This window comes from Lepidochelys kempii, chromosome 28 (assembly GCF_965140285.1).
Source record: "Lepidochelys kempii isolate rLepKem1 chromosome 28, rLepKem1.hap1, whole genome shotgun sequence".
Classification (NCBI taxonomy): domain Eukaryota; kingdom Metazoa; phylum Chordata; order Testudines; family Cheloniidae; genus Lepidochelys; species Lepidochelys kempii.
Window position 1 is genome coordinate 713,757 of NC_136407.1, and position 23,451 is coordinate 737,207.

General features: G+C 71.3%; 2 protein-coding genes across 2 annotated transcripts; both read left to right on the plus strand.

Annotated features, from left to right (window-relative positions):
* Nucleotides 1-1,863: 1,863 nt before the first annotated feature.
* On the plus strand, nt 1,864-11,882 carry LOC144929926 (serine protease 55-like). Its single transcript, XM_078850800.1, has 6 exons — nt 1,864-2,381; nt 3,408-3,544; nt 4,059-4,251; nt 7,855-7,986; nt 9,003-9,165; nt 11,470-11,882. Exons 2-6 carry the CDS (start codon nt 3,418-3,420, stop codon nt 11,776-11,778), a joined length of 924 nt encoding a protein of 307 aa, XP_078706926.1. The 5' UTR covers nt 1,864-2,381; nt 3,408-3,417; the 3' UTR covers nt 11,779-11,882.
* Nucleotides 11,883-14,792: 2,910 nt separating this feature from the next.
* ZMYND15 (zinc finger MYND-type containing 15) lies at nt 14,793-23,096 on the plus strand (the record flags this gene model as incomplete). The annotated part of the gene is given in 15 exon segments (XM_078850801.1): nt 14,793-15,105; nt 16,212-16,326; nt 16,328-16,441; nt 16,526-16,681; nt 16,778-16,938; nt 17,029-17,184; nt 17,281-17,367; nt 18,290-18,406; nt 18,588-18,676; nt 20,450-20,566; nt 20,646-20,766; nt 21,190-21,248; nt 22,032-22,192; nt 22,830-22,883; nt 22,885-23,096. Coding segments are annotated over 15 exon segments (1,941 nt in total), but the record flags the coding sequence as incomplete, so codon positions are not given.
* Nucleotides 23,097-23,451: the final 355 nt, after the last annotated feature.

The window sequence follows — 23,451 nt, forward strand, 5'->3', positions numbered from 1 at the left end:
GTTTTCCCCATAGCAGGGCCCCATGGCCTGCCCGGTTCCCTGCCTGCTGCGTGTGCGGGGAAAGATACACCCTGCTGGGGGCAAGGGGGGCTGGGATTGGGGGCAGATTAGTAGAACCATCCTGGGTCGGGGTGGGGAGCAGGGACCCAAGGGGAGTTCGCAGGCCGGGGGGAGCAGGGGTGGGTTGGTTTAAAGCGATTTAACTCAGCAATTTCGAATCAGAGAGTCACAGAACTGGAAGGGGCCTCGAGAGGTCTCTCGTCCCGTCCCCTGCACTCGTGGCCGGACTAAGGATTCTCTAGCCCATCCCTGACGGGTTTGTCCAACCTGCTCTACAAATCCCCCATGATGGAGATCCCACAACCGCCCTGGGCAATTTATTCCAGGGCTTCACCACCCCGACAGGTAGGAAGTTTTTCTAATGTCCAACCTAAACCGTCCTCGCTGCAATTTAAGCCCACTGCTTCTTGTCCTAGCCTCAGAGGTTAAGAAGAACAATTCTTCTCCCTCCTTGTAACAACCTTTTATGCGCTTGAAAACTGTTCTCATGTCCCCTCTCAGGCTTCTCTTCTCCAGACTAAACAAACCCAAGTTTTTCAATCTTCCCTCATCGCTCATGTTTTCTAGACCTTTCATCATTTGTGTTGCTCTTCTCTGGACTCTCTCCAACTTGTCCACCTCTTTCCTGAAACGTGGCGCCCAGAACTGGATACACTCCTCCAGCTGAGGCCTAATCAGCCGGGAGCAGAGCAGAAGAATACTTCTTGGGTGTTGCTTACAGCGCTCCTGCTAATACAGCCCAGAACGATGTTGGCTTGTTTTGCGACAGCGTCACCCTGTTGACTCATATTTAGCTTGTGGTCCACTGTGAGCCCCAGATCCCTTTCCCCAGTACTCCTTCCTAGGCGTCATTTCTCTTATTTTTGTTTGTTCCTCCCTAAGTGGAGTAATTTGCATTTGTCCTGATTGAATTTCATCCTATTACTTCAGACCATTTCTGCGGTTTTTCCAGATCATTTTGATTTTAATCCTATCCTCCAAAGCACTCGCAACCCCTCCCAGCTTGGTGTCATCTGCAAACTTTATCAGTGTCCTCTCTATGCTATTATTGACCAGAACCGATCCATGTGGGACCCCTCTCGTGCCCTTCCAGCCTGACTGCGAACCACGGAGAACTCCTCTCTGCACTCGCAGTTCCCGTTCGTTTATGAGAGGGTCATGGGAGCCAGTATCAAAAACCTTACTAAAGTCACGTCTACCACTTCCCCTCTATCCACAAGGCTTGTTACCCTGTGGAAAGCTTGGCGTCAGCTTGGTGTCACGGGGTCCCTGGGCGATGCTCTAAGCCCGGCAGGACTCTGGGGCAGTCTCCTCTCTGGGAAGGACACACAGCTCACCCGGCTTCCCCTTCCTGGTTCTCCAGCCCCTTCAGTTGGCACCTTGCAGGGGAGGGGCTGTGACGAAGTGGGGGGGCTGCATGCGGAGGGGGTGGGACTCAGTTTCCCTGGCTGTTGTGGGTTTAACGAGGGGAGGGGAGAGGGAGTTTGTTGCTGCAGACGATGGGCGAGGGAACTTGGGACCGCGGCCGATGGCCTGGAGAATGGAGACCCCAGCGATTGGGCGACGAGAATGGAGACCCCAGCGACTGGTGACGTGGTGGCCGGGAGGCCCAGTTCAGGAGTCCCAGCCGGGTCTGGCCAGTGGGATGGACCCAGTGACCTGACCAGCCGGTCCCAGCCAGGGGGGCCAGAGGACAGATGAGGGGAGAGGGGGCCCAGGCGACCCTGTTTACCTAGAGAGGAGACAATGGACGGGGGGGGGGGCTTGAGGCTGGTGATAGCAGATGCCCAGCTGGGAAGCAGGGGGGCTCGGGGCTGGAGAGAGGGAGCCCCCAGAGCCCCCCTGGATGCGGGACAGACCTAGATATGCTGTGCTGAGGGAGGCCAGGCTGAGGCCCAGAGAGTTTCCTGGGCTGGGTTCAGACGCTCACTAACCCCTCCTGTTTTACGCTGGCTGGGAGTCGCTCCAGTCTAGAGAACAGGGGCATTATTCCCCCTGGGAATGGAGGCCCCGGGGGTCCCGAGCGAGGGGACTCTCTGAGGGGGCCCATGGCAGAGACAGGCAGGCTAAGGCTCCGAGAGGTGCGGCTCCAGGAGGTGGAGGGGCTGGACCGCCAAGAGAGTGGACCCCCGAGAGAAGGGCTGTCGCGCTGAAGGGGGTTCCCCCCACGGACCGCACGGGGCCAAGAGTGGGCACGACCTGGGAGTCCATGACAGGGGCCCAGGCCCTCAGGGGACAGGGTGTCGGCCACTGTCTTAGAGGATCTGCCGCCTCCGATGCAGCCCTTCCCTCTGGAGATCTCAACGCACTTTACAAAGCAGGTGGGAATCATTAGCCCCATGTCACAGACGGGGAAACTGAGGCCCGTGAAGGTCTCTCGCGTGCTCTGCCCACTAGGCCACGCTGCCCATTGATTATTTATTACAGGGGTCCCCAGATTACGCGCTATCTCAGAGTGATTTTTACCTTGCGTCCCCCCTTGCCCCTATCCCTGCCCCCCAGAGCCAGGTCCGGGGAGGGAGGGACACGGACAGGGGTAAGGGGGCCCAGGCCTGCGTTGTGCTGGGGGGGCAGGGGGAGCGAGTTTGTCCAAACCCGGTTTGTGTTTAAAGGGGAGCGAGGAAAGGAAGTGTTGTGGTTTCCGGTCACGCTGGGCCCAACGCTCCAAGCTCTGGAAAGTTGCCAAGGGCTCCCTGGTGGGGTTTGCGGCCTCCTCGGCCCCTAACTCTCACTGGCTGGGGGGCGGGGACGCTTATGAGCTGTCGGGAACCCAGGGAAACTGAGGCACACACCGCCTTCAGGCAAACCAGCGCGACTCGCATACCACGTAACACTGGGGAAACCCCCACTTGGTCACCGGGCGTCCTGCCCCCCGTCCCCGCCCCAAGTGGGGGAATGGGGAGGTTTTGGAAACGTTCCGGGAACTGTCCCGGAGCAATGAAATGGCCTTGGGAACGCGGGGGAGACCTGCGGCCGGGCAGCGACCGTGAACGCCCGGAAGCCGGGGGGAGAGGGAACTGGGGGCCGAGGGCCTGGGGCGGGGGGGCCAGAGACTGGGAGTCCTTCCTGCAACTCTGAACATTACAGTAGAGACAGATTTTTAAAAAATTCTTAACCCGCCCCCGTCCCGGACCCCGAGACGCGCCCCCCCTCCCCCTCCCCGTGCTCTCTCGGCCGGGGGGGATCTCCTTGCAATGCGCCGGCCCCTCTCGGGGGTCTGCTGTCTCTCCTGGGCCCCCTTGCTGCGGGGCCGGAGGAAGAGCGGGGCGAAGGGGCACCTGGGGCCAGGGAGGGGGAGCGTGTGTGTGCGCGCGGCCCTTTAAATGTCACTGTGATGTCATCACCAGCGCTACTGTGATGTCACGGCGGGCAGCTCCTCCCCCTGCACCCAGCCACCGCCTCTCCCGCGGCTGGGGGCAGCCAATGGCAGCCTGGCTACTGCTGGACCTCCTCCTCCTTGGGGCCACGGGCGTCTGGGTGACAGGTGGTGCGGGGGGGGTTTGAAGGGGGGGAAGGTGCCCCTCCCCCAATCGTGCCCTCCCCCCTGCCCCAGAAGGGGGCTGGGTCCAGGACAGGGCAACCCCTCCCCTCCCAGGCTTTGGCTGCCTGTGATGTCACGGCGGACTCTGATGTCACACATGCGGCGCTGTGATGTCATCCAGGGAACGGGGACGGGGCGGGGGGGGGGGGAGACCTGCCACAGGCATTAAATGGGCTGGCTATAGGAGCAGCAGATGTGAAGGCTGGGGGCCAGGACTCCTGGGTTCTCTCCCCGGCTCTGGGAGGGGAGTGGGGGCTGGTGGGTGAGAGCAGGGGGGGCTGGGAGCCAGGACTCCTGGGTTCTCTCCCTGGCTCTGGGAGGCGAGTGGGGGCTGGTGGGTGAGAGCAGGGGGGGCTGGGAGCCAGGACTCCTGGGTTCTCTCCCAGCTCTGGGAAGGGATGGGGGGCTGGCAGGCAGAGGGGGGCGAATGTCTCTAACCGGGGCTCTGTCTCCCCAGGCTGTGGCTTCCGGCCGGGATACGACAGCCTCAGCACCTCCCCCGTGCCCCGCATCATCGGGGGGCAGAAAAGCCGCCCCGGGGAATGGCCCTGGATTGTGAGTATCCAGACCCAAGGGCACCACTTCTGTGGGGGGAGCGTCATACACTCCTGGTGGGTGCTGAGCGCGGCCCACTGCTTCCACGACATCCGGTAAGGGGGCTGCGGGTCGGGAGTGAGGGGCGCTGGCGGGGCAGGGCTGGGGTAACAGGGGCTGGGGGTCGGGAGTGAGGGGCGCTGGGGGGGCAGGGCTGGGGTAACAGGGGCTGGGGTCGGGAGTGAGGGGCGCTGGGGGAGCAGGGCTGAGGAAACAGGGGCTGTGGGTCGGGAGTGAGGGGCACTGGGGGGGCAGGGCTGGGGTAACAGGGGCTGCGGGTCGGGAGTGAGGGGCGCTGGTGGGCCTGGGGGGGGCAGGGCTGGGGTAACAGGGGCTGGGGGTCGGGAGTGAGGGGCGCTGGCGGGGCTGGGGGGGCAGGGCTGGGGAAACGGGCTGTGGGTCGGGAGTGAGGGGCGCTGGGGGGGGCAGGGCTGGGGAAACAGGGGCTGCGGGTCAGGAGTGAGGGGTGCTGGTGGGCCTGGGGGGGCAGGGCTGGGGTAACAGGGGCTGTGGGTCGGGAGTGAGGGGCACCGGTGGTGCTGGGGGGCAGGGCTGGGGAAACAGGGGCTGGGGGTCGGGAGTGAGGGGCGCTGGGGGGGCAGGCTGGGGAAACAGGGGCTGTGGGTCGGGAGTGAGGGGCGCTGGGGGGGCAGGGCTGGGGAAACAGGGGCTGGGGGTCGGGAGTGAGGGGCGCTGGGGGGCAGGGCTGGGGAAACAGGGGCTGGGGGTCGGGAGTGAGGGGCGCTGGCGGGGCTGGGGGGGCAGGGCTGGGGAAACAGGGCTGTGGGTCGGGAGTGAGGGGCACCGGTGGTGCTGGGGGGCAGGGCTGGGGAAACAGGGGCTGGGGTCGGGAGTGAGGGGCGCTGGGGGGGCAGGGCTGGGAAACAGGGGCTGGGGGTCGGGAGTGAGGGGCGCTGGGGGGGCAGGGCTGGGGAAACAGGGGCTGGGGGTCGGGAGGGAGGGGCGCTGGGGGGCAGGGCTGGGGTAACAGGGCTGTGGGTCGGGAGTGAGGGGCGCTGGCGGGGCTGGGGGGCAGGGCTGGGGAAACAGGGGCTGTGGGTCGGGAGTGAGGGGCACCGGTGGTGCTGGGGGGGCAGGGCTGGGGAAACAGGGGCTGGGGGTCGGGAGTGAGGGGCGCTGGGGGGGCAGGGCTGGGGAAACAGGGGCTGGGGGTCGGGAGTGAGGGGCACGGTGGTGCTGGGGGGGCAGGGCTGGGGAAACAGGGGCTGGGGGTCGGGAGTGAGGGGCGCTGGGGGGCAGGGCTGGGGAAACAGGGGCTGGGGGTCGGGAGTGAGGGGCGCTGGGGGGGCAGGGCTGGGAAACAGGGGCTGGGGGTCGGGAGGGAGGGGCGCTGGCGGGGCTTGGGGGGGCAGGGCTGGGGAAACAGGGCTGGGGTCGGGAGTGAGGGGCGCTGGGGGGGCAGGGCTGGGGAAACAGGGGCTGTGGGTCGGGAGTGAGGGGCGCTGGGGGGGCAGGGCTGGGGAAACAGGGGCTGGGGTCGGGAGTGAGGGGCGCTGGGGGGGCAGGGCTGGGGAAACAGGGGCTGGGGGTCGGGAGTGAGGGGCGCTGGCGGGGCTGGGGGGGCAGGGCTGGGGAAACAGGGGCTGTGGGTCGGGAGTGAGGGGCACCGGTGGTGCTGGGGGGGCAGGGCTGGGGAAACAGGGGCTGGGGGTCGGGAGTGAGGGGCACCGGTGGTGCTGGGGGGGCAGGGCTGGGGAAACAGGGGCTGGGGGTCGGGAGTGAGGGGCGCTGGGGGGCAGGGCTGGGAAACAGGGCTGGGGGTCGGGAGTGAGGGGCGCTGGGGGGGCAGGGCTGGGGAAACAGGGGCTGTGGGTCGGGAGTGAGGGGCGCTGGCGGGGCTGGGGGGGCAGGGCTGGGGAAACAGGGCTGTGGGTCGGGAGTGAGGGGCACCGGTGGTGCTGGGGGGCAGGGCTGGGGAAACAGGGGCTGGGGGTCGGGAGTGAGGGGCGCTGGGGGGGCAGGGCTGGGGAAACAGGGGCTGGGGTCGGGAGTGAGGGCACCGGTGGTGCTGGGGGGGCAGGGCTGGGGAAACAGGGGCTGGGGGTCGGGAGTGAGGGGCGCTGGGGGGGCAGGGCTGGGGAAACAGGGGCTGGGGGTCGGGAGTGAGGGGCGCTGGGGGGGCAGGGCTGGGAAACAGGGGCTGGGGGTCGGGAGGGAGGGGCGCTGGCGGGGCTGGGGGGGCAGGGCTGGGGAAACAGGGGCTGTGGGTCGGGAGTGAGGGGCACCGGTGGTGCTGGGGGGCAGGGCTGGGGTAACAGGGGCTGGGGGTCGGGAGTGAGGGGCGCTGGGGGGCAGGGCTGGGTAACAGGGGCTGGGGGTCGGGAGTGAGGGGCGCTGGGGGGGCAGGGCTGGGGAAACAGGGGCTGGGGGTCGGGAGTGAGGGCGCTGGGGGGGCAGGGCTGGGGTAACAGGGGCTGGGGTCGGGAGTGAGGGGCGCTGGCGGGGCTGGGGGGCAGGGCTGGGGAAACAGGGGCTGTGGGTCGGGAGTGAGGGGCGCTGGCGGGGCTGGGGGGGCAGGGCTGGGAAACAGGGGCTGTGGGTCGGGAGTGAGGGGCACCGGTGGTGTTGGGGGGCAGGGCTGGGGAAACAGGGGCTGTGGGTCGGGAGTGAGGGGCACCGGTGGTGCTGGGGGGGGCAGGGCTGGGGAAACAGGGGCTGGGGGTCGGGAGTGAGGGGCGCTGGGGGGGCAGGGCTGGGGTAACAGGGGCTGGGGGTCGGGAGTGAGGGGCGCTGGGGGGGCAGGGCTGGGGAAACAGGGGCTGGGGGTCGGGAGTGAGGGCGCTGGGGGGCAGGGCTGGGTAACAGGGGCTGGGGGTCGGGAGTGAGGGCGCTGGGGGGGCAGGGCTGGGGAAACAGGGGCTGGGGGTCGGGAGTGAGGGGTGCTGGGGGGGCAGGGCTGGGGGAACAGGGGCTGGGGGTCGGGAGTGAGGGGCGCCGGTGGGCTGGGGGGCAGGGCTGGGGGAACAGGGGCTGCGGGTCGGGAGTGAGGGGCGCCGGTGGGGCTGGGGGGCAGGGCTGGGGAAACAGGGGCTGGGGGTCAGGAGTGAGGGGTGCTGGTGGGCCTGGGGGGGGCAGGGCTGGGGTAACAGGGGCTGGGGGTCGGGAGTGAGGGCACTGGGGGGGCAGGGCTGGGGTAACAGGGGCTGCGGGTCGGGAGTGAGGGGCGCTGGGGGGGCAGGGCTGGGGTAACAGGGGCTGGGGGTCGGGAGTGAGGGGCGCTGGGGGGCAGGGCTGGGGTAACAGGGGCTGGGGGTCGGGAGTGAGGGGCGCCGGTGGGGCTGGGGGGGCAGGGCTGGGAAACAGGGGCTGCGGGTCGGGAGTGAGGGGCGCTGGGGGGGGCAGGGCTGGGGTAACAGGGGCTGTGGGTCGGGAGTGAGGGGCACTGGGGGGCAGGGCTGGGGTAACAGGGGCTGCGGGTCGGGAGTGAGGGGCGCCGGAGGGCTGTGGGGGGCAGGGCTGGGGAAACAGGGGCTGGGGGTCAGGAGTGAGGGGTGCTGGTGGGCCTGGGGGGGGCAGGGCTGGGGTAACAGGGGCTGGGGTCGGGAGTGAGGGGCGCCGGTGGGGCTGGGGGGGCAGGGCTGGGGAAACAGGGGCTGGGGGTCGGGAGTGAGGGGCGCCATCCCTCTGCCCCTGCCCAGGCCCCAGGACGTGAGGGTGGCGGCCGGCAGCGTGACCCTGGGCGTGGGCGGCGTCACCCGGCGGGTTCGGCGGATCCTGTCCCACCCCAGCTACAGCCGCACCACGTACGACTCGGAACGCGCTATCTCAGAGTGAGCCGGCCCCTGGCCCCCGGCCGGGGCCTCGGCCTCGTCTGCCTGCCCGGGGAGCTGGACGAGGAGGAGGACGCTGGGCAGTGGGGCAGCTGCTTCGTGGCCGGGTGGGGCACCACGGAGTACGGTGAGTGGGGGCCTGGGCCCTCGGGGGGTCCGGCTGGGGCTGGGGGGGCTGCAGGGTGTCCCGGGGTCCCCGGGCGATGCTCTGGACCTGCTCCCTACGAAGCCAGGCAGGACTCTGGGGGAGTCTCCTCTCGGGGAGCAGCCTGTCTGCAGGACACACAGCTCACCCGGCTTCCACCTTCCTGGGTCTGACCTCGGAGCCTCCAGCCCCCCTGCCCCTCCGGGCGCTTCCCCCGCAGCGCGTCCACCCAGGCGGGGTCCTGGGGGGCCAGAGGGTCCTGCCCCCCAACTCCACAGTCAGACGGGACTCTCAGCCAGCCAGTAACACAGAAGGTTTATTAGACGACAGGGACATGGTCTAACACAGAGCTTGTGGGTGCAGAGAACGGGACCCCTCAGCTGGGTCCATTCTGGGGGGCAGTGACCCAGACAACCCCGTCTGCCCTTCACTCCATGTCTCCAGCCAGCCCCCAACTGAATCTCCCTCCAGCCCCTCCTCCTCTGGGCTTTGTCCCCTTTCCCGGGCCAGGAGGTCACCTGATCCCTTTGTTCTCCAACCCTTTAGCTCTCACCTCGCAGGGGGGAAGGGCCCAGGCCATCCGTGGCCAGGAAACAGGGTGTCGGCCATTCTCTGTGTCCAGACCCCTGCACACACCTGCCCTCTAGGGCTCTGCAATGATCATGCACCCTTACCCCACCCCCTAGAGACTTAAGAACTGCCTAGGGGAAACTGAGGCAGCCCCACACGATTCAAAGGAAACATGAAGAACAGTCCCGCTGCGTCACAGGAGGGCGTGTGGCTGGGGAGGGTTTCCATGGGGGGCTTGGTCTGGGGGGGTGGCTGGCTGGGGGGGTCCGGCAGGGGGGTGTCCCCGGGGGCTCCGGCCCAGGCTGCGGTGCCGTCTCTCGCAGGGCAGGAGCGGGTGTCGGGGGGTGCTGCGGGAGGCCGGCGTGCGGATCCTCGACTGGCTACGCTGCATGTGGTGGATGGGGGCCCTGACCCAAAACATGGTCTGTGCCGGGCTCGAGGAGGGCGGCCGGGACGCCTGCCAGGTGAGGGCCCCCCACCCAGAACCCCCTTTCCCCTCAGCCCCTCCCCCGCCCATCCCCTCCCCCCGCCCAGGGCCCCCTCCCCCAACTCCCCCCCAATGGGGTGAGGCTCAGCCATTGCCCCACCCACCCACAGGGAGCAGGACCCCCCCCAGGCCGCTGCACAGACCCCCCCTGAAGGCCCCCAACTGCACCCCCGACATCCCCCGACACCCTCATGTCCCCTGGGCCGGGGACCCCCCCCCCGGGGCTTCGTCCTTCACGCGGCCCCGTCTGCCCCGTTCCCCGCGAAGGCGGCTTCCTTCCCATCCTGCCCCCGCCTGGCACCTCCCTGCTGGGGTCGCTGCCCCCTGCCTGTCCTGCCCCCCTCGCTTCCTCCTGCCCCCCTCGCTTCCTCCTGCCCCCTCGCTTCCTCCTGCCCCCCTTCCTCCTGCCCGTCCTGCCCCCTCGCTTCCTCCTGCCCCCTCGCTTCCTCCTGCCCATCCTGCCCCCCTCGCTTCCTCCTGCCCCCCTCGCTTCCTCCTGCCCCCCTTCCTCCTGCCCGTCCTGCCCCCCTTGCTTCCTCCTGCCCGTCCTTCGCCCCTCGCTTCCTCCCTCCCCCCTCGCTTCCTCTTTCCTTCCTTCCTTCCTCCTTCCCCCTTCACTGCCTCCTTCCCCCATCGCTTCCTCCCTCGCTTCCTCTTTCTTTCCTTCCTTCCTTCCTCCTCCGCATCCTTCCTTCCTCCTCCACATCCTTCCTTCCTCCTTCCCCCTTCGCTGCCTCCTTCCTCCATCGCTTCCTTCCTCGCTTCCTCTTTCCTTCCTTCCTTCCTCCTCCGCGTCCTCCCTCCCTCCTCCCTTCGCTGCCTCCTTCCCCCATCGCTTCCTCCCTCGCTTCCTCTTTCCTTCCTTCCTTCCTCCTCCGCATCCTTCCTTCCTCCTTCCCCCTTCGCTGCCTCCTTCCCCCATCGCTTCCTTCCTCGCTTCCTCTTTCCTTCCTTCCTTCCTCCTCCGCGTCCTCCCTCCCTCCTCCCTTCGCTGCCTCCTTCCCCCATCGCTTCCTCCCTCGCTTCCTCTTTCCTTCCTTCCTTCCTCCTCCGCGTCCTTCCTTCCTCCTTCCCCCTTCGCTGCCTCCTTCCCCCATCGCTTCCTCCCTCGCTTCCTTTCCTTCCTTCCTTCCTCCTCCGCGTCCTTCCTTCCTCCTTCCCCCTTCGCTGCCTCCTTCCCCCATCGCTTCCTCCCTCGCTTCCTCTTTCCTCCGAGTCCTTCCTCCTCCGCGTCCTTCCTCCCTCCTCCCTCCTTCCTCCTTCTCTTCCCTCTCCCTGTCCTTCGCCCCTCGCTTCCTTCTTCCCCCTTCGCTGCCTCCTTCCTCCCTCGCTTCCTCTTTCCTTCCTTCCTTCCTCCTCCGCGTCCTTCCTTCCTCCTTCCCCCTTCGCTGCCTCCTTCCCCCATCGCTTCCTCCCTCGCTTCCTCTTTCCTCCGAGTCCTTCCTCCTCCGCGTCCTTCCTCCCTCCTCCCTCCTTCCTCCTTCTCTTCCCTCTCCCTGTCCTTCGCCCCTCGCTTCCTTCTTCCCCCTTCGCTGCCTCCTTCCTCCCTCGCTTCCTCTTTCCTTCCTTCCTTCCTCCTCCGCGTCCTTCCTTCCTCCTTCCCCCTTCGCTGCCTCCTTCCCCCATCGCTTCCTCCCTCGCTTCCTCTTTCCTCCGAGTCCTTCCTCCTCCGCATCCTTCCTTCCTCCTTCCCCCTTCGCTGCCTCCTTCCCCCATCGCTTCCTCCCTCGCTTCCTCTTTCCTCCGAGTCCTTCCTCCTCCGCATCCTTCCTTCCTCCTTCCCCCTTCGCTTCCTCTTTCCTCCCCGTCCTTCCTCCTCCGCGTCCTCCCTCCCTCCTCCCTTCGCTGCCTCCCTCGTCGGTTTCTTGGCTCTCGCTGGCGCGGTCTCGTGTTTTCTCCGGCGTCTCGTTCCTTCGCTTTCTCTGTGACCCGCCCTCTCCTTCCAAGCTTCGTTCATCGCCCCCTTTTCGCCTTCCTCCGTTTCGCCGTCGTTTCCTCCCGTGGGCTTGTTCGTGGCCTCGATTTTCTTGTGGGTTCGTTTTCGCCTCCCTTGACTCCTTTCCTCCTTTTGCTTTCCCCCTCCTCAGATAATTGCTAATTGACCCGTCTGCTCCTTCCCCGCTTGGCTCGTCTCCTTCCTTCCTCGCCTCCTTTCCTTCCTGCTTTTCCGGCTCCTTGCGGCCTCGCTCGGGAGTCGATCCCTTTCCTCCTTCCTTCGGCCTCTCGGTTTCTTGCTGCTGCGTTTTCCTCCTCGGTTGGCTGACCCGGCCTCTCGTTTCAGGGTGACAGCGGGGGGCCCCTGCAGTGCCAGGCCCCCCGGGGCTCCCCCTGGTACCAGGTGGGCATCGTGAGCTGGGGCCGGGGCTGCGGGCGGCCCCAGCGCCCGGGCGTCTACACCCGCGTGGCCAACTACCGGGCCTGGATGGACGAGGCCACCGCCGCCGCGGGGAGACCCCTGAGGCCCCAGCAGGCCACGCCCAGCCCCCCGAAGGCGGAGCCGGGGGTCACCGGAGGCGGGGGGCCCCGCCCCTGCCCGTGGCGGCCCCTCGGCCTCGCCCTGGGGCTGGCTCTGGGGAGGTGGCTGGGCTGAGCGAGCGAGACGCAAGGCATGCTGGGAAGAGGACAAGGCCGGCGCTGCAAAGGATTCTGGGAGGGGAGGGCGACGTTGGCCGCCCTTCGGGGGCAGGAGGGCGAAGGGGCATTAAATATTATGTGGCGAAGTGGAGAGCGAACTGTTCACTGGGAATAGGGACCCAGGCGTCCGGCAGGGCAGGGCAGGGTGCCCACCCCAGGGGGTGGTGGGGGAGGGGAGATGGGACCCAGGCGTCCGGGAGGGCAGAGCAGGGTGCTCACCCCTGGGCAGGGGAGATGGGACCCAGGCGTCCGGGAGGGCAGAGCAGGGTGCTCACCCCTGGGCAGGGGAGATGGGACCCAGGCGTCCAGCAGGGCAGGGCAGGGTGCCCACCCCAGGGGGTGGTGGGGGAGGGGAGATGGGACCCAGGCATCCGGGAGGGCAGTGCAGCGTGCTCACCCCTAGGGGGCCCCAGAGGAGTGAGGGGGGCGGGAATCTGGGGGTGGCGCGAGCTGGGGCAGGGCGGGGGAGGGGGTTCCCCGGGGAGCCGGAACCCCGTGATGTCACAGTGGAATCTCGGGGCGCCCGGGTATTTACCTTCAAATCAGCTGGAGGAAGCAGGTACGGTGGGGGGAGGGGGCTGGGGCGATGGAGGGGGGCAGGGCTGGATTGGGGTTATTTCGAGGGGTGGGGGGCAGCATTGGGAGGGTCGGGCAGTTCAGGGGGTCCAGAGGGTCAGGGTCCAGGAATCTGGGAGGACTTTCTTCAGCAGGGCTGGGAGGGGGCAGGGGTGCTAGGATGGGGGTCAAGGATAGTGAAATGGGGGGCACAGGAGGTGGGAGGGGGTCGGGGGGCCTAGGGGGTGTCTCAGCCCCCCAGGAATGAATTCAGGACTGGGTAACAGGGTGGGGGGCAGAGGATGGAGGTTTGGGGGGCTTCCTGCTCTAACCCCCCAGGATGGAGTTCGTGACCAGGTACTTGGCTGGGAGTTTGGGGGTGCAGGGTGGAGGTTTGGGGGTGCAGGGTGGGGGTCTGGGGGCTCCCTGCTCTAACCCCCCGGCCCCCAAGGATGGAGTTTGTGACGGGGTACCGGGGCGGGGGTTTGGGGGTGCAGGATGCGGGTTTGGGGGGCTCCCTGCTCTAACTACCCCGGCCCCCAGGATGGAGTTCATGATGGGATACCGGGGTAGGAGGTTGGGGGTGCAGGGTGCAGGTTTAGGGGTGCAGGGCGAGGGTTTGGGGGGCTCCCTGCTCTAACCCCCCGGCCTCCCAGGATGGAGTTCGTGACGGGATACCGGGGCGTGGGTTTGGGGGCGCAGGGTGCAGGTTTGGGGGTGCAGGGTGTGGGTTTGGGGGGCTCCTTGCTCTAACCCCCGGGCCCCCCAGGATGGAGTTCGTGATGGGGTACCGGGGCGTGGATTTGGGGGCGCAGGGTGCGGGTTTGGGGGGTTCCCTGCTCTAACCCCCCAACCCCCCAGGATGGAGTTCGTGACGGGGTACCGGGGCGGGGGTTTGGGGGCGCATGGTGGGGGTTTGGGGGGCTCCCTGCTCCAACCCCCCAGCCCCCCAGGATGGAGTTCGTGACGGGGTACCGGGGCAGGGGGTTGGGGGCGCAGGGTGCGGGTTTGGGGGCTCCCTGCTCTAACCCCCCGGCCCCCCAGGATGGAGTTCATGACGGGGTACCGGGGCAGGGGTTTGGGGGCACAAGGTGCGGGTTTGGGGGTGCAGGGCGGGGGTTTGGGGACTCCCTGCTCTAACCCCCCGGCCCCCCAGGATGGAGTTCGTGACGAGGTACCGAGGCAGGCGTTTGGGGGTGCAGGGCGGGGGTTTGGGGACGCAGGGTGCGGGTTTGAGGGTGCAGGGCGGGGGTCTGGGGGCTCCCTGCTCTAACCCCCCGGCCCCCCCAGGATGGAGTTCGTGACGGGGGTACCGGGGCGGGGGTTTGGGGGCGCAGGGCGGGGTCTGGGGGCTCCCTGCTCTAACCCCCCGGCCCCCCAGGATGGAGTTCGTGACGGGGTACCGGGGCGGGCATTTGGGGGTGCAGGGCGGGGGTTTGGGGGTGCAGGGTGCGGGTTTGGGTGTGCAGGGTGGGGGTCTGGGGGCTCCCCGCTCTAACCCCCTGGCCCCCCAGGATGGAGTTCGTGATGGGGTACCAGGGCGGGGGTTTGGGGGCGCATGGCGGGGGTTTGGGGGTGCAGGGTGCAGGTTTGGGGGCGCAGGGTGTGGGTTTGGGGGGTGCAGGGCGGGGGTCTGGGGGCTCCCCGCTCTAACCCCCCGGCCCCCCAGGATGGAGTTCGTGACGGGGTACCAGGGCGGGGGTTTGGGGGTGCAGGGCAGGGGTCTGGGGGCGCAGGGTGCGGGTTTGGGGGCTCCCCGCTCTAACCCCCCGGCCCCCCAGGATGGAGTTCATGATGGGGTACCGGGGCGGGCATTTGGGGGTGCAGGGTGCGGGTCTGGGGGCGCAGGGCGGGGGTCTGGGGGCGCAGGGTGGGGGTTTGGGGGTGCAGGGTGGGGGTTTGGGGGCGCAGGGCGGGGGTCCGTGGGCTCCCCGCTCTAACCCCCCGGCCCCCCAGGATGGAGTTCGTGACGGGGGTACTAGGGCGGGGGGTTGGGGGTGCAGGGCGGGGGTCTGGGGGCGCAGGGCGGGGTTCCGTGGGCTCCCCGCTCTAACCCCCCGGCCCCCCAGGATGGAGTTCGTGATGGGGTACTAGGGCGGGGGTTTGGGGGCGCAGGGTGCGGGTTTGGGGGTGCAGGGCGGGGGTTAGGGGGCGCAGGGCGCGGGTTAGGGGGTGCAGGGCGCGGGTTTGGGGGTGCAGGGCGGGGGTCTGGGGGCACAGGGCGGGGGTCCGTGGGCTCCCCGCTCTAACCCTCCAGCCCCCCAGGATGGAGTTTGTGACGGGGTACTAGGGCGGGGGTTTGGGGGTGCAGGGTGTGGGTTTGGGGGCGCAGGGCGGGGGTTTGGGGGCGCAGGGCAGGGGTCCGTGGGCTCCCCGCTCTAACCCTCCAGCCCCCCAGGATGGAGTTCGTGACGGGGGTACCGGGCCGAGGTGCTGGACCTGGCAGAGCTGCTCCTGGGGTGGCACCGGGTGCAGGCCGGGGGCCCCCGGGACGGGCATCAGCAGCGCCGGCAGGAGGGGCACGTCCGGCGCCTGCCCCCCGACCCCGCCCTCTGGCTGCTGCACGTGCTGCCCAACCCCCGGCTGGCCCTGGGCTTGGCGCTGCCGGGGGGGGCCCGGGGGGGGGCCCGGGGGCGGCTCTGCGGGGAGGACGCCCTGCAACTGCGGGACCTGCAGCGGACGGTCACCTTCCTGCGCCTGGACGAGGAGGACGAGGGGCCGGAGACAGGTACCCCCCGACCCGCCGCCGGGCCCCCGGCCCCCCCGACCCGCCGCCGGGCCCCCGTCCCTGTGGGGCTCCCCTGCCTGGCCCCCGGCCCCCCGACCCGCCGCCGGGCCCCCGTCCCTGTGGGGCTCCCCTGCCTGGCCCCCGGCCCCCCGACCCGCCGCCGGGCCCCCCCATCCCTGCCTCCCCCGACCCACCGCCGGGCCCCCAGCCCTGTGGGGCTCCCCTGCCTGGCCCCCGGCCCCCCGACCCGCCGCCGGGCCCCTGGCCCCCGGCCCCCCGACCCGCCGCCGGGCCCCCCCATCCCTGCCTCCCCCGACCCACCGCCGGGCCCCCAGCCCTGTGGGGCTCCCCTGCCTGGCCCCCGGCCCCCCGACCCACCGCCGGGCCCCCGGCCCTGTGGGGCTCCCCTGCCTGGCCCCCGGCCCCCCGACCCGCCGCCGGGCCCCCTTCCCTGTGGGGCTCCCCTGCCTGGCCCCCGTCCCCGCAACCCACCGCCGGGCCCCCGTCCCTGTGGGGCTCCCCTGCCTGGCCCCCGGCCCCCCGACCCGCCGCCGGGCCCCCTTCCCTGTGGGGCTCCCCTGCCTGGCCCCCGTCCCCGCAACCCACCGCCGGGCCCCCGTCCCTGTGGGGCTCCCCTGCCTGGCCCCCAGCCGCCCGACCCACTGCTGGGCCCCCGTCCCTGTGGGGCTCCCCTGCCTGGCCCCTGGCCCCCCGACCCACCACCGGGCCTCCCGTCCCTGACTCCCCCTCCCCCAACCTACCACCGGGCCCCCGTCCCTGTGGGGCTCCCCTGCCTGGCCCCTGGCCCCCCGACCCACCACCGGGCCTCCCGTCCCTGACTCCCCCTCCCCCAACCTACCGCCAGGCCCCTGGGGTTCCCCTGCTGGGCCCCCCATCCCCTGCCTCCCCCTCCCCCAAGCCAGCGCCTGGCCCCCTGGGCTCCCCGCCAGTCCCCCTCCCCCTCCTCTGTCTGTCCCGCTGCGCCCCACCCTGCCAGACACCCCCTCTTCCCCCCATCTGCCCACCCCCGCGGGACCCATCCCCTGCCCCACACCCAGGGCTGTGCCCACCCCCCCAGCCGGCCTCACCTCTGCCGCCCCCCCCAGGCCAGGCCCTGGTGCATGTGCAGCGCCTCCTGCTGGTGACGGACGAGCACGGGACGGTGATGGGCCTGGATTTCCAGCTGGGGGCCGGGGCCCCCCCCCCAGCCGGCCGCGCCCCCCCCGCTGGAGCAGCTGGCCCTGGAGCTGCTGGGCCGGAGCATGGCCTGCCCGCTGGGGGCGGGGGAGCCCCGCCGGCCCCGGCTGCTGGCCGTGGGGGACCCCGCCTTGCACAAGTGAGTGTGAGACAGTGGGCGGGGGGGGGGCTCCGTGCCCGTCCCCCGCCCCGCTGAGCCCCCCCCCCCCGGCTCTCCCCGCAGGTCGCTGGAGCCCCTGCTGCCCCGGCTCGGGGTGCGGCTGAGCCCGGGGCCCATGCGGGGCTGGGGGCCGCGACCCGCCTTCACCTTCCCCTCCATGCGCGTGCGAGCCTGCCACGTGTGCAAGAGCCACGGCTTCCAGGGGCGGCTGGCGCCCTGGTGAGCAGCGGCCGGGGGGCGGGGCGGGGGGCAGCTGGGTACCGGGGGGGGGCCCAGGCTGGCTCTGAGCCCCCCCCGTCACCCTCCCCCCCGCAGCCAGCAGTGCCGGGCCGTTCTGTACTGCTCCGAGCGGTGCCGGGCCGCGGACTGGGCCCGCAGCCCCGAGGACGCGGCCCACCGGGCCTGGTGCCCCCGCATGGCCGGGTACGTGGCCCGCGCCCGCCAGCTGGCCGACCTGCCCTTCAGCTTCGCCGCCGGTGAGCCCCGGGGCGGGGGGCGGCGGGGGGGGCCCCCCTCCGGCGAAGAGCTGGGGCTTATCGGGGGTCCCCCCCCCGTCTGCCTTGCAGAGGTGACCGGCGACGGGTTCAACAAGGAGGGGTTCCTGGCCGCGCGGGGGCTGACCCGGGGGTACTGGGCCCACGAGAGCATGCTGGTCCGGGCCCCCGACTACGGTGTGGGGCTGGGGGGCAGAAAGGACTGGACACCCGGCCCCCTGCAGAGCGGTGAGCGGGGACGGGCGGGGGGGGCTGGGGCCTGTCCCCTCTAGGGGGTGCCGGCTCCCATCCCCCCACTAACACCCCCTTTCCCTCCCCCCCCAGGTAACCCCTTCGAAGCGCTGAGGCCGGAGGGGGGAGCGGCCCTGCCCCCCACCTCCCCAGAGCCCCCTGCACCCAGGACCTATTTCAGTGAGATGGGGGCAGGGGCGGGTAATAGCGGGGGGGAGGTTCGCAGCGGGGGGGGGCAGTGGCAGCTGGGGGAGGAGCCAGTGGCAGCTGGGAGGAGGGGGCGGGGCCAGTGGCAGCTGGGGGCGGGGCCAGTGGCAGCTGGGAGGAGGGGGCGGGGCCAGTGGGAACTGGGAGGAGGGGCGGGGCCAGTGGCAGCTGGGAGGAGGGGCGGGGCCAGTGGCGGCTGGGGGCGGGGCCAGTGGCAGCTGGGAGGAGGGGCGGGGCCAGTGGCGGCTGGGAGTAGGGGGCGGGGCCAGTGGCGGCTGGGAGGAGGGGCGGGGCCAGTGGCGGCTGGGAGGAGGGGGGCGGGGCCAGTGGCGGCTGGGAGGAGGGGCGGGGCCAGTGGCGGCTGGGGGGCGGGGCCAGTGGCAGCTGGGGGCGGGGCCAGTGGCAGCTGGGAGGAGGGGGCGGGGCCAGTGGCGGCTGGGAGGAGGGGCGGGGCCAGTGGCGGCTGGGGGAGGAGCCAGTGGCAGCTGGGAGTAGGGGGCGGGGCCAGTGGCGGCTGGGAGGAGGGGCGGGGCCAGTGGCAGCTGGGAGGAGGGGGGCGGGGCCAGTGGCGGCTGGGAGGAGGGGGCGGGGCCAGTGGCGGCTGGGAGGAGGGGGCGGGGCCAGTGGCGGCTGGGAGGAGGGGGCGGGGCCAGTGGCAGCTGGGAGGAGGGGCGGGGCCAGTGGCGGCTGGGGGAGGAGCCAGTGGCAGCTGGGAGGAGGGGCGGGGCCAGTGGCAGCTGGGGCGGGGCCAGTGGCAGCTGGGGCGGGGCCAGTGGCGGCTGGGGGCGGGGCTGGCCCCATGTCAGGGCTGGGGCTGGTCCCGCAGGCAGGGAGGGGCAGTCGCAGCTCGGCGGGGGGCTGCCCCCCGGCGCCCCTGACCCCCGTGTCCCCCCAGGCTCGTGGCGGGAGTACTACGCGTGGCGGGGGCTCCCGCTGGGCTCCCCCCTGGCCGTGCTGCTCAGCTACCCCCTGAGCGTCTATTACATCGTCACCCAGCTGGCCCCCCGGCACTGTGAGTGGGGGGGGTCCCGGGGGGCGGGGGGGGGTCCCTCCGCGGGGGAGGGATGGGGGGGGCTGGGAAGCTGGCGTCACCATCTGGGCAGGGGTGGGGAGCCCCAGTCCTGGGGCGGGTCTGGGAAACGGGGGGGGTCCCCTGCCCCCCTCTGACCCCCCCATTCCTCTGACCCCCCCAGTCCCGGAGCTGAACATCCTGAACAAACAGTCGCTGAAGATTCACATCGTGGAGACGGGGAAGGAGTCGGACATGGCCCCCCTCTTCTGGGTGCGTGGGGGGCGACGGGGTGGTGGGGGCTGGGGCATGGGGGCTGGGCACTGAGGGTATGGGGGGTCAGGGGGCGCCGTGAGGCAGGGCTGTGCTCTGGCGGGTGGGGGGGGCAGGGGGCGCCGTGGGGCAGAGCTGTGCTCTGGCGGGTAGGGGGGGGCAGGGGGCGCCATGGGTCAGGGCTCAGCTCTGGCGCGTATGGGGGGGCAGATGGCGCCGTGGGGCAGAGCTGTGCTCTGGCTGGTAGGGGGGGGCAGGGGCGCCATGGGTCAGGGCTCAGCTCTGGCGGGTATGGGGGGGCAGATGGCGCCGTGGGCAGGGCTGCGCTCTGGCGGGTGGGGGGGGCAGGGGGCGCCGTGGGCAGGGCTGTGCTCTGGCGGGTGGGGGGGGCAGGGGGCGCCGTGGGTCAGGGCTGTGCTCTGGCGGGTGGGGGGGGCAGGGGGCGCCGTGGGTCAGGGCTGTACTCTGGCGGGTAGGGGGGGGCAGGGGGCGCCGTGGGTCAGGACTCAGCTCTGGCGGGTATGGGGGGGGCAGGGGGCGCCGTGGGTCAGGGCTCAGCTCTGGCGGGTATGGGGGGGCAGGGGGCCCCGTGGGTCAGGGCTCAGCTCTGGCGGGTATGGGGGGGCAGGGGGCGCCATGGGTCAGGGCTCAGCTCTGGCGGATATGGGGGGGCAGGGGGCGCCATGGGTCAGGGCTGTGCTCTGGCGGGTGGGGGGACAGGGGGCTCCGTGGGGCGGGGCTGTGCTCTGCCGGGTATGGGGGGGAGGGGGCGCCGTGGGGCAGGGCTCAACTCTGGCGGGTATGGGGGGGAGGGGGCACCGTGGGGCAGGGCTGTGCTCTGGCGGGTATGGGGGGGCAGGGGGCGCCGTGGGGCAGGGCCATGCTCTGCCAGGTATGGGGGGGCAGGGGGCGCCGTGGGGCAGGGCCATGCTCTGCCAGGTGTGGGGGGGCAGGGGGCGCCATGGGTCAGGGCTGTGCTCTGGCGGATATGGGGGGGTCAGGGGGCGCCGTGGGGCAGGGCTCAGCTCTGGCGGGTATGGGGGGGGCAGGGGGCGCCGTGGGGCAGAGCTGTGCTCTGGCGGGTATGGGGGGGTCAGGGGGCGCCATGGGTCAGGGCTCAGCTCTGGCGGGTATGGGGGGGGCAGGGGGCACCATGGGTCAGGGCTCAGCTCTGGCGGGTATGGGGGGGCAGATGGCGCCGTGGGGCAGGGCTGCGCTCTGGCGGGTAGGGGGGGCAGGGGGCGCTGTGGGGTGGGGCTGTGCTCTGGCGGGTAGGGGGGGGCAGGGGTGCTGTGGGGCAGGGCTGTGCTCTGGTGGGGGGGGCAGGGGGTGCGGTGGGGGGGGCAGGGGGCGCCGTGGGGCGGGGCTGTGCTCTGCCGGGTATGGGGGGGCAGGGGGCGCCGTGGGGCAGGGCTGTGCTCTGGCGGGTATGAGGGGGGCAGGGGGTGCCGTGTGTCGGGGCTCAGCTCTGGCGGGTATGGGGGGCAGGGGGCGCCGTGGGGCAGGGCTCAGCTCTGGCGGGTGGGGGGGCAGATGGCTCCGTGGGGCAGGGCTGTGCTCTGCCGGGTATGGGGGGGCAGGGGGCGCCGTGGGGCAGGGCTGTGCTCTGGTGGGTATGGGGGGCAGGGGGCGCCGTGGGGCAGGGCTGTGCTCTGCCGGGTATGGGGGGGCAGGGGGCGCCGTGGGGCAGGGCTGTGCTCTGGTGGGTATGGGGGGCGCCGTGGGGCTGTGCGGGGCTTGCTGTGACCCCCTCCTCTCCTTTGGGCCCCCCAGGAGCTGTCCGTACTGCTGCCCCACGTGTGGCTGGAGCTCCTGTTTCTGGGGGGCGTCCTGCCCCCCGAGGCCGACGGGCAGCAGCTCCTGCTGCAGAGAACGGTGAGGGGGGGTCCGGTGGGGGCGGGGGGAGGCTCACCCCCCCATGGCTGATCATCCCCCCATATCTCTTCCCCCCCCCCCCCAGGAGACGCAGGGGGTGCGCGCCTGGCCCGGCCCGGCCCCCAAGGCCAAGGGGGGGCGGGGGGGGCTGCAGCTGAAATTCTGCGCCCAGCCCACCCCCCTGCTGCAGGGTCCCAGACCCGACCTGGTCATCGGTGAGTGTCCCCCCACGGGGGTCCTGGCTGGGGGGGAGCCCAGGGGGAGGGGCTCAGGCCAGGGAGGGGGGACCCTGGGCGGCTGTCGGGGGGGAGGGGCTCAGGCCCGGGAGGGGGGACTCTGGGGGGTTGTCGGGGGGGAGGGGCTCAGGCCAGGGAGGGGGGACCCTGGGCGGCTGTCGGGGGGGAGGGGCTCAAGGGGGGACCTGGGGGGGCTGTGTGGCAGGGAGGGGAGAGGGAGCTCTCTAGGGGGGGGCACATGGGGAACCCCACTGCATGGGGGTGGGGCCCCAGGGGCGGGGAGGGCTGACAGTGAGGGGAGGGGTTCCCCGAGGGAGGAGGGGGGTCCCCCCGGGGCAGCAGCGGGGGGGGTCCCCTCATTTGTGGCCGACCCCTGAGCCCCCTCCCCCCGTTATTTCTCAGGGTTCAATTCCGGCTTTGCACTGAAGGACACCTGGCTCAGTGCCCTGCCCCGCCTGCAGGTGGGTGCCCCCGACCCACGGCCCCCCCCAAAGCTCCCCTCGTCCCGCAGCACCCCAAACTCCTCTCTTCCTGCCGCACCCCCAGGCTCCGGCCCCGTACGCCTGGGTCCCCGGCGGCTCCGGCTCCGGCCCTGGACGCCTGGGTCCCTGGTGGCTCCGGACCCGCACGCCTAGATTCCCGGCGGCTCCGGCCCCGGATGCCTGGGTCCCTGGTGGCTCCGGACCTGCACGCCTGGATTCCCGGCGGCTCCGGCCCCGGACGCCTGGGTCCCCGGCGGCTCCGGCTCCGGCCCCGCACGCCTGGGTCCCTGGTGGCTCCGGCCCCGCACGCCTGGATTCCTGGCGGCTCCGGCCCCGGACGCCTGGGTCCCCGGCAGCTCCAGTTCCGGCCCCGGACACCTGGGTCCCTGGCGGCTCCGGCCCCGCACGCCTGGATTCCTGGCGGCTCCGGCCCCGGACGCCTGGATTCCCGGCGGCTCTAGCCCCGGACGCCTGGGTCCCCGGCAGCTCCAGTTCCGGCCCCGGACGCCTGGGTCCCTGGCGGCTCCGGCCCCGCACGCCTGGGTCCCTGGCGGCTCCGGCCCCGCACGCCTGGGTCCCTGGCGGCTCCGGCCCCGCACGCCTGGGTCCCTGGCGGCTCCGGCCCCGGATGCCTGGGTCCCTGGCGGCTCCGGCCCCGGATGCCTGGGTCCCTGGCGGCTCCGGACCCGGATGCCTGGGTCCCCGGCGGCTCCGGCTCCGGCCCCAGACGCCTGGGTCCCCATGTCTCTGTCTCCCGCGCAGGCGCTCCGGGTCCCGGCCTACTTCACGGAGTGCAGCGAGTACAGCTGCGCGGTGGACGAGGCCACGGTCTCCATGGCGACGGGGGGCAGCACCGGCCCGCCCCACGTCAACCCCTTCCGCTCGCCCTTCCGCCAGGCCGGCGTCGACAACGCCATGCCCTGGTGGGTGCCAGGGGGCCGGCGGGCATCAGCGGGGGAGGGGGCGGATGCTAACATGACCTCTGACCCCTGTGGTTGCCGTAGGGCGACCTCTGACCCCGGCCCTTGGTGTGACCCCACGGTCATTCGCCCCGTGACCTGACCTCTGGCCCCTGTGGCGCTATGACCCCTTGTACGTCACGAGTGACCTCTGACCCCACACCCTTTTAGTGTGACCTCTGACCCCCATTACACGCTGGAGCGACCTCTGACCCCCCTCGCATGCTGGAATGACCTCTGGCCCCTTGTTCTCATTAGCGTGACCTCTGACCCCCAACACCAGTGACCCTTCCCTTGGCCTTGCCAGAATGTCCTTTGACCCAGGTCATCCGCCATCCATGTGACCTCCGACCCCCGTCACATTGTCGTGACCTCTGACCCCGGTGTCACTGCACCCCTTGCAATGGCCTTTGACCTCCTGCCCCTCTCCATGACCTTTAACCCCTGCCATGGCGCCAACCAATGACATGACCTCTGACCTATTGACCCTCACCTCTGTATTTTGGCTCCTCCTGACCCCTGGACCCCCCCACCAATGACCTCTGACCCCCATTGCCCACCATTGCTGTGACCTCTGACCCCTGTATCCTTCCCCCCCCAGGTACTCCAACGCCTTCATCTTCCACCTGCTGTACAAGGGGGGGGGCGGGGGGGCCGCGGCAGCCCCCGGGGCCGGCCCCGCCCCCCGCCCCCAGCCCCGCCCACCCGGAGCCCGGCCCGGCCCGCGCCCGCCGCAAGGAGAAGCGGCAGAACCGTGGCGGCCGCCGCCACAAATGAGGGGGGTGGCGGCGGGGGGGACACACTAATAAACCCGCCCCGGCTAATGGAGCCTGCGCCTCGTTACTGTCCGACCTGGGGTCCCCCTCCCCCCGCCCTGGGGATGAGCCGGTCCTGGCCCCCCTCCCCTGGCATTGACGTCACCCCCCCCCTGGCCCCGGCCCCGGCCCCGGCCGGGCCAGGCACCGGCTCCCCCCTCCCTTCCCCCTCCCCGGCTCCAAGGCCGAGCCGCGACTCTTCCCCTGGCACTGGGGGGGTCGGTGACGTCGCATCCAACCCAGCCCTTTGCCCGGCTTATCACAGAGCAAACAGCCCTGGGCCCGGGAGACGCGGCTGGGAGTCCTCCGGCTCCGGGCAGCGGCCCCCCCCTGAATCCTCCGGCTCCGGGCAGCGGCCCCCCCCCCAAAATCCTCCGGCTCCGGGCAGCGCCCCCCCCCCCCAAAATC